This window comes from Euprymna scolopes, chromosome 45, assembly GCF_053919585.1.
Source record: "Euprymna scolopes isolate OS-2025 chromosome 45, ASM5391958v1, whole genome shotgun sequence".
Taxonomy (NCBI): Eukaryota; Metazoa; Mollusca; class Cephalopoda; order Sepiida; family Sepiolidae; genus Euprymna; species Euprymna scolopes.
In genome coordinates this window covers 55,026,575-55,036,560 of record NC_136526.1, presented here as the reverse complement: position 1 = coordinate 55,036,560, position 9,986 = coordinate 55,026,575, and the positions used below count along the sequence as shown (strand labels likewise).

The window sequence follows — 9,986 nt, the reverse complement described above, 5'->3', positions numbered from 1 at the left end:
CACATGAAGAACGTCGGAAATATATAAGATACAAAGTTATAAATTTAAACGTTCACGTCAAAATTATAAATTTAAACGTTCACGTCAAAATTATAAATTTAAACGTTCACGGCAAAATTATAAATTTAAACGTTCACGGCAAAATTATAAATTTAAACGTTCACGGCAAAATTATAAATTTAAACGTTCACGGCAAAATTATAAATTTAAACGTTCACGGCAAAATTATAAATTTAAACGTTCACGGCAAAATTATAAATTTAAACGTTCACGGCAAAATTATAAATTTAAACGTTCACGGCAAAATTATAAATTTAAACGTTCACGGCAAAATTATAAATTTAAACGTTCACGGCAAAATTATAAATTTAAACGTTCACGGCAAAATTATAAATTTAAACGTTCACGGCAAAATTATAAATTTAAACGTTCACGGCAAAATTATAAATTTAAACGTTCACGGCAAAATTATAAATTTAAACGTTCACGGCAAAATTATAAATTTAAACGTTCACGGCAAAATTATAAATTTAAACGTTCACGGCAAAATTATAAATTTAAACGTTCACGGCAAAATTATAAATTTAAACGTTCACGGCAAAATTATAAATTTAAACGTTCACGTCAAAATTATAAATTTAAACGTTCACGGCAAAATTATAAATTTAAACGTTCACGGCAAAATTATAAATTTAAACGTTCACGTCAAAATTATAAATTTAAACGTTCACGTCAAAATTATAAATTACCTGATGAGCTCCGAATTCAATGTGAGACATTTCTCGTTTATCTCTTCGCAACATCATCGATAAATCCGTCAAGCTGCAGGATTCCAGTAGTTTGGGCTTTGGTCCGTCAAACAAACCTTGGTCTTTCTCCATTGGATCAAACGAATCTTGGAAATAACTGATGAGCAACAAAAATGAATATTTAAAATGAACGAATTTAAAAAATATTGTAACAAATGTGAAAATACAGTTTTATGCAATTTGGATTTGTTCTATTTTACGGCATTTCAACCACTTTTGGGTTGGCAGCTTTGCCCAGGCGTTAAATATGTTTAAATATATTTTAATTTGTTCAGATTTCATATATATTATAGGAGTTGTGATTTTAAAAGTAAAGTACTCGGCTACCATCAGCTAGAATCAAAACGAAAACTGTAGCATTCAACGCTGACCATTTACAGAGTGGAACGATAAATTTGTCGCTCTAAAGAAAACAGTACAAGCTTTTTTTTAAATCTTTTATATATAAAAAAAAAAAAATCAATTCAAGTAACTTTATTGTGTAGTAGAGCTGACATCTATTCCATGTAGCCACCTTCAGCCTCAATCAATACGGGTCCAGAACTACAAGCATGCCTCTTCCACTAGTGCCGCCAGCAGCTTGGCAAATGGTGGCGATTAGGCTGGTTTTGATGTTGTGGGAGGTCATGTTGGTGATGTTCTCGACGTATGACTAAACCAAGTAGTCCAGCGGGTTCAGGTCTGAGATGGAAGGAAAGGGCTAGTAAGACGAGAGTACACAGTTGTAATACTCCCGAATACAAGCCTGGGTCTCTTTGGACTTGTGGGTCAGCAGAGTCCTGCTGCTATATCCAAGGTCTGCCAGCAGCCACTTGATTGCACCAAAGGATCACCACAATCTTCAGCATATCCATCCAGATACATTTTGGCGTTTCAAGCCGACTGCAAAGATGTGAGATGGCATGATGTGGCCTTCACTTGGAACCATATCAAAAAAGATAACCGTAGCCAGAAACTTATCATAATGAGCATGTCCTCAAGCATTGAACCATCTGGATTTGCATTTTGAGGGTGTTGGTAATGGTCCTGTTGTCATAACTTGTATTGGTAAAGAGCATGAGTTGTACAGCGGCGCATCTCCGATCTCACTCAAACTTTTACTTTCAGACATAATAGAAGGCTCTTATCGCTCTTGGGATTTGTACACGACTGACCAATTAATAAATGGTCTAAAAAAAAAAAAAAAAAAAAAATAGTTTTTCATCAAACAGAAATAGAATCAGGTCATCTTTTCTAGCACGACACTTATCATTTCACCCTGTACACATGAGGGCTGCAATTCTTGTGTTTATACATGCATCCAATTAGTATAGGACAAAGAAAAAACAAGAGAATATTCTTATGTTTCAAGTATATCAAATAATTCGTGGGGGTTTAGTTAGACTTTCATTAAAGAAATTTTTCTTTTTTCACTTGGCTGAACATGATTGAGTTTTGCAAAGACTGAAGAAAAAAAAAAAAAAAAAAAAAAAAAAAAAAAAAAATACCGTCAATGTTTGTTACAATGTTTTGGTCAGCACGCCAGCATCTTCAGACCGCCTGATCTGCTAGCACCAGACATGCATCATTACTTCAGAAAAGTGGATTCGGGAGCAATGGCAACCAAGGAACAACTTTAAATTCCTAACAGCCTCCAAATGGGCTTCACTACTAGGTGTCTATTTAGGTCATATACTCTGGACCAAATATTTGGTGGGGGAGGGGGGGAGGATTTACTAGAGGGTGTTAATATACCAAAATTTATTCGTTATTAGTTAAAATAACTGATCAGTGTTTGTAACAGATTCTGAACATATACACACAACTGTTTTTTTTTTTTTTTTTATTATTACATAAGTCATTTATCAAGGCCCAGAGGCCACTCAAGGATAAGGACTAAAGAGTGTACATTAGTCAATGGGACAATATCGTAATAATTAGTTGTGGAAATTTGGTAAATTTGATTATTTGAGGGGAACGGCTCATTAAGAATTTGTTTACATTGGACTTGAAGACGACCATATTGTAGTCAGCTGGAAAGCGGGCAAAGAGGAAGAAAGAAACACAAAGCGTACAACATGCCAAATAGGAATGTCAATGCTTGATGCCATCTTCAAGTGAGGGTCAATTCCACATTCCCAACAGCCTTTAAATGGGCTTCATTACTAGGTGTCTTAAGATCATACTCAGGACCAAGTATTTTTTTTTTTTTTTTTCTTTTTTAGATGATTTACTGAAGGGCGTTAATCTACAATACCAAATTTATTCATTATTTGTTCCTATTTACTTGCCTCCCCATGAGGGCAGAGTTAGACACAAGGTCGGTTTTTAATGCAAGGAAAATCCAGCTCCCAAAAAGGGGCAATCTGGATAAGAACAAAAATTTTTAAAAATGCCTCAGTCATGAAGGCTTTCTCCTACACTGACTGAGGACAAAAGGTGACATGTAACACCAGAACAGATACTACACTAACAGCCAAATTCAATATTCGTAACAAATCCGTGAACATTATACCTGAAACCATTGCAAAAGAAACATGTATAACTTGTAGAACGTACCGAAGAAGAATATCGATAATACTCGATGCCATCTTCAAGATGCCTTGGTGTGATCGATAGTTATGAAGCAACTTATATATAGACTTTGGACGATTAATAGCTTGGGCTTCCTTAGTGTTGACCGCGTGGTTTTTTGCATAATAGAAAAGACTTTGCAAGTCGCTGAACCGGAACGATACTCCGCGCATGATGCTCTGGGCCGTGTCTCCAGTGAGAAACATGCGGTTCGGATCCTCAGACAACTGGATTAGAAGACAGAGTTCCGCTTGGGTAAAATCCTGGGTTTCATCCACATAAATCTCGTGAAGTGGACAAGGTGGATGGTCCTCTTTCTGCAGCCGCTTGTACAAGTTGAACACAATATCACTCTCATCAAACATCTGCTTTTCTTTCTTTCTTGTAAGGTACCGCAAGAATAGCTGGTAGACCTATGGAAAAATAAGACGTGGAGAGAATTTTGTGATTATATTCCGAAAACATGGAAATAAAATTTCATTTTTGCTCCGGGCAAAACATGAAGCCACTTTATAAAAAAACTACAAGATAAAAAAAATAGCCAATGATAAATGTTAAATAGATTCAGATCCAAACCCACTCGTCTTACTGAAACCACTATCAATTTCCACCACTATCTGTGCCTAAACCTAAAGAGATTCTATGAACTAAGATTTCTTAGAACTGCACGCCTGTGGAATAAGGCAGGTCGATTTTTGAACCCCGGTGATGCAATGGTGATGATAATTGGGGTTTTACATAGAAAAGACCCACACGAAATATTTTTTTTCAAAATCGTTATATTTGTTTGAGGAAATGACTTAAAGTCGAAAAATTGCAGCTATTAAAGATTTTTCGGTGAATTATCAAGAACATCCCATCGTCAAAACAATCCGTTCTGTTAAGAAAATGGAATCGTTATTTAAGAATATGTTTTAGACTACATTTTTAAATAAAACGAGTGAGGATAATGAATTAATAAAATAAATATTAACTTGAAAGGCAAAATTATGTTTTTTTAAATACTAACGACCAAAGTTAGTTTTTTATTTTTTTATTTCAGGAATTTTTTGGGGGGTGGAAACATTTTAGATTTCACTGTTGTAAACACGCTCGTTGCTATTGAAAATTAACGTTTGGTTATTATTTAATTTGAAAACATTATGATTTTTAGGCTTAATTTGAAAGGAAAAACGAAAAAGACTTGTTTAAAATATATATTATATTTCAAATGTCTGCAATGAATTTAAACTTTTTTTTTTCATTTGTTTTTCTATTAGGTTAATGCAAAAATGTCGTAATGTTTTTGACATTCAAACGAACGTCAAAACATAGCTTTACTAATTTGTCATAGCTTCACTAATAATAGACTACCTGATAGGTCTTCCTTCGAACTCCTTGGCTTAACATTCACATTTAAGTTTTTGCAAGTTGGAACCAGGAGCAAAAAAAAAAAAAAATCCAAACAACGCTTTCACTTTTTATGGAAATTGTTCCAGACAAGGCATGAAGCCACTTGATATAAGGAGTTAAAAAAAATTTCAAGGTCAAAACTAGCCAACAAGAAAAAACCCAGCAATTCTTCCCCCTTTGTCAGAAACATCGCTCATGGAACTAAAGACCAAAAGGAAAAGATAAGAGAAGCAAGAATTGCAAGTCGAAGCCAAAAAAATGAAGTCATGGTCAAATTTTTACTTTTCTTAAAGATTTTCTGAAGAAATTAAAACTTTAAATCCAGACATTTTTTCTTTATATTCCGAAACCTTCTCAACCACTGATCTCATGACTAAAACAAATACATTGAGGACATTGCCAAAGCTGCTGCAAATAAGGTGGTCTCCATCTACCATGTTAGCAAACTACTCGCAGATGACAGTATCGTGTATCTCTAGAAAACCACAATTCGCCCATGCATGGAGTATTGTTGGCACATGTGGGCTGCTGCATCTACCACTAGTCTCACGCTTAGAAAAGGTCCAAAATGAGTCTTCAATTAGGTCCCGCACTATCAAACTCCAACCCCTGTTCCATCACCACAATGTTGCATCTTTGTGCTTGTTTTATAAGTATTTTAATGGAATGTGCTTTGAAAAACTCCTAGCACTCGACATATACAAGTACTCTTTGTAATAAGGATTGAACCATCAACCTCTAGAAGACAGTCACTTAGGAAAAAACTAAGTGTTAAATAGATTCTGACCAAGAAAACAGCAATTATTCCCCCTTTGTCAGAAACATCACTCATGGAACCAGAGGACTAAAGGACAAAAGGAAGCAAGAAATACAAAAATAAAACCAAGGTAAAATTGCTATTTTTTTTCTTGAAGATGTAAAGAATCTTAAAACTAGGCGTTTTTTTTACTTATATTCCAAAACCTTCTCAACCACTGATCTTATGACTAAAACAAATACTGAGGACATTGCCAAAGTTGCTGCAAAGAAGGTGGGCTCCCTCTGCTATGACACTCAACATACAGGGTGGTCGCTAGAAAAGCGGTAAATTTGTCAAACAACGATCTAAAAAAAAAAAAAAAAAAAAAAAAAAAAAAAAAAAAAAAAAAAAAAAAAAAATTAAAAAAAAATTTTTTGAAGTTTTTCAAAGACAAATGTTATATTATACTCATATACTCAAAATGCCGTCCGTGCACTTCACTGCAGCATTTTAACCTAGAAAACCAACAAAAGAACCAATCAAAAAAATAGCAATCATGCATTTTATTCATGATCTAAGCAGACCTTCAAATTTCCTGCTTTTCTAGCGACCACCCTGTATATACAAGTCGTCTCTGTAGTGAGGATTGAACGTTCAACCCCCAGAAGATGGTCACTCAGGACCAATTATAACTGGACAATTTATCTGTTGAACCATGGGTTCACATTTTAGAGTCTGTCAAAGATTTCAGTTTTGTAGATTAAAGACTATATCCTCAGTACGGACAATAAGACTAGAATTATGAATTCAAAATTTCCACTTCCCAATCTTGGTTGAGGAAATAAGAGTAATTTACCTCCGTGTATAAACTAAAAGTTTCCATTCAAAATTCTTTAGATTACCAGGTTCAACAAGATGCATCTGAAAAAGGTTGGAGGTTACATCGGCCGAAATGTGAATATTAACGTCCAACATGGAACAGCTGTTGCATCCATCATTAGTCTCTCGAAATCTTCAGTAATTCTTAATTCGTTTGGTTTTATATAAGAAAAATAAGACGTGGATAGAATTTATATTTAGAGAACGACACGGAAATAAGACCTTATTTTCGCTCCAGACAAAACAAAAAAAAGAAAAGCCACTTTATGTAGCAATACACATGAAAAAATTGAAATAGTTTGAAATATTTCAATATTGGTATGCATAGAAAGAGCTTGATGAGCTAAGAAAGAATCTTTTTAAATTTTTTAAATCTGATTAAAATTAAGGAAGTTATGGCTATTTTTGTGCCTCACACGTTTGTTAAAACACAAGATTAAGAAATGAAATTTACCATATAAGTGTATTTTTGTACAAGGAATCAGAATATGCAACTGAAAATCTCCCAAAGTTTATGGTTTCCAAATAATCTGCAGTAAATGTGCATAAATATGCAGCAATTCCTTAAAAATGCCATGTATCCATAAACAGAAAAGAAGTTGGAGAACTCAAAGTTGAATTGTAATGTGCTTTATGTACAAAAAACTTAAATCTAAACATAAGACCATTTAAAAATGAATATATTACAATATTTCTTTGGTATTATTGTAGATTAACACCTTCTGTTTAACCCCACTCAACTCCTTCTGACCACCCCTCCAAAATGTGATTCTACCTTTTTAGGAAATTATGTATAAAATGCCATGAAAAACTTTAATGAAAGATAAACAAATTATTTTAGAATTGAATGTAAAATAATTTCCTAATATAGGTCATTCTAGCATTGTTAGGTAAAAAAAAAAAAATACTACTTTAACGTCAAAAAACGGCCAATGATAAGTGTTAATATGATAAGTGTTTAGAGCAAAATAAAACAGCAATTTTTTCCACCTTTGTCAGAAATAAGTCATGGAATGTGAGGACTAAAGGACAAAATAAGTTACAAGATTTTGTGAAATGGAAAGATCAATAAAACATGTTAAAATCCACTTTTTTTTTCTTTGCTAAAACTCACCTGAAACAAACTCTTTACTTGATCCTTGTTCTGTTAGCCATGACCAAGTAGAAATCTTCAATAATTCTTAATTATGTGTCATTTAGTTTTATAAAATTAATTAAAACAAAGTTTTTTTATTTTTTGTTTGTTTTTTTACTTTGTTGGATTCATTTTTTTCTCCGTCTTAGTCGACCCGAGTCAAAAGGCTCGGTTGGGTTGGGTTGGGTTGCTTCTCAGCCTTAACACGGAAATAAAATCTCATTTTCGCTCCAGACAAGACATGAAGCCAGTGAAGTGAAGTAAAGAAAAAAATAAAATATACTTCAAGGTATATAAAAAAAAAAAAAAAAAAAAAAAAAAAAATCAACGATAAGTGTTAGATTCTGAGCCGGAACCCCCCTTCCTCAAAAACCAGCAATTTTTCCACCTTTGTCAGAAACAATCATGGAATGTAAAGACTAAATGACAAAATAAGTTACAAGATTGTAAAAGTAAAAGATCAATAAAACGTGATATTGAGATGCGGGTTTGTTAACCTCCAGTCACATCCGAGAGTATTCTATGTCTACACTGTTACCCATGCACGAAAGTACTCGTGCCACATCTGGTCTGCAGCATCAATCATTAGTCTCTCACTCTAAGAAAAGGTCAAAAGTCTCAAATCTAATAGGTCTCACACTATCAACCAAGCTCCAACCTACCTCTGTCCCATCACTGCAATATTGCATCTCTGTGCCGGTTTTACAAGTACTTTAATGAAGCGTGCTCTGATAAACTCAAGGCACTTGTGTCCCTTTGACAAATACTCCGGACTAACCCGACACGCAGCAAAATCCCACCCCTTCATTGAGATCTCATGTGGAAGGCTCTGAATGAAGCTTTTGTGATAGCTAGTGTAGGTTGGTTCACCTCCAGTCACATCCGAGAGTATCCAATATCTCTACAAAGTCACTATTCGTCCATGCATTGACCGTTTGTCGCCACAACTAAGACAAGAAAAAAAAAATTTTTTAAATTCTCATATCTAATGTCTCAATGTCAACCAAGCTTCAATCTGTCCCATCATCACAAATGTTGCATCTCCGTGTCTTATAAAGACAAAGAATGATCTGAAACTGAATGCCCTTGTGTCGCCTCAACATAAATACCCCGGACTAACCCAACAAGCAGCAAAATCTCACCTTGTCCACTACTGAGATCCCTAGATTCTGGAAAGCCAATAGTTTCTTCTTATGGACTGCTAGACTTTGGAATTCCCTTCCTGTCTCCTGCTTCCCTTGACTGTACTAACATGCGGAAATTTTAATGTTATCTGAACAAGCATCTCACTGCTCAACTCCCTACATAGTGTCCCTGTAGACATGGTTCCAAATAGTAGCCTCTAACGTTCAAGTCACAATACGTCTTTAGGGGAGTGGGAATCAAAACAAATGTAAATTGCAAAGAAAGTTTATTTTTACCTTTTTTCGTTCTCCGTTGAAATTAGGTGCTCGTTTTTTCCCGATGCTGATGTATTCGTCTTCGCTCAAATAACCCTTCTCCGTGTTGAGGGCTTCAAAAGATCCTTTTATAAAAGAAATAATCTCCGTCCACACCAAACTCGGGTGATAACCAGATGCGGGTTTGTTAACCTCCGGCCACAGTTGAAGAAATTTCTCGTAGGTCACTTCCTGTTTTTTGTTTTTGACTTTCATTTGTGAACCAAATGACTCGTACGGCAGAGTAAACCTTTCCTCTTCATCATCGTCGTCGTCGTCGTCATCGTCAATGTTTGGTAGGAAAACAAGATGATCGTCTTCGTTTGACCATCCGATGATATCATGCTTCAGACTGAGATCTCCCTGACGGGGAAAGAAATAAGGCGGCTGTAGAGATGCATCCAAAATGGCCCACAGTTTCTTTGAAGTCAGGAAGAGTGGAAAATGATTATCGCTGACGTCTTGGAAGGTCGGTGGGAGATCAAAGTTTTCCTGCAGGGGGTATTTGCCAGTTATTTCATTACCATGTCTTAGCTCATGAAAATTCTTGCGGACTTCATTGCACAAAACGCCATTTTTCGTGATAAACAACTGATGCAAGTGAATGCATTCAGGGCTTTCGGAAGAATTTGTAGAAGTGTCATCTGCACAAACATCACTGTCGTCTGAAATAAAGAAAACATTAAAAATTAAAAATATAAAAATTTTAAATGTTTTTGTCAGAAAACATTAAACAAATTTTCAATTCAAAAAATAATATTAAGTATTAAAACAGTATTTAAGTATAGTAGAAGAACACCGGGATACGGCATTAAAAAATTAGTAACAACGTACAGTATATAAAACATGTATAATCAAATACCATGAACAACACATTTAGAACATTCCAGAAATTCTTTAAAAAAGGACATTTTTGTATTCTAATTTTAATGCAATTTTTTTTTTTATTAGGAATAATTATACATTTTTAATATCTTATGAGGAACTCTAGAAACTCTTACAAAAAAAAACAAAAAACAAAACATTAGTTATATAAGTGC

General features: G+C 34.4%; 1 protein-coding gene across 1 annotated transcript in view; it reads right to left on the bottom strand.

The window, feature by feature from the left end:
* Positions 1–9,986, bottom strand: part of LOC145269674 (TPR and ankyrin repeat-containing protein 1-like) — a 199,491-nt gene that overhangs the window by 42,201 nt on the left and 147,304 nt on the right. The window contains exons 20-22 of the mRNA XM_080125382.1: positions 8,929–9,611; positions 3,348–3,775; positions 750–906 (exon numbers count right to left, since the gene is read on the bottom strand). Coding sequence (XP_079981508.1) covers positions 750–906; positions 3,348–3,775; positions 8,929–9,611 — 1,268 coding nt within the window. The remainder of the gene's footprint in view (positions 1–749; positions 907–3,347; positions 3,776–8,928; positions 9,612–9,986) is intronic.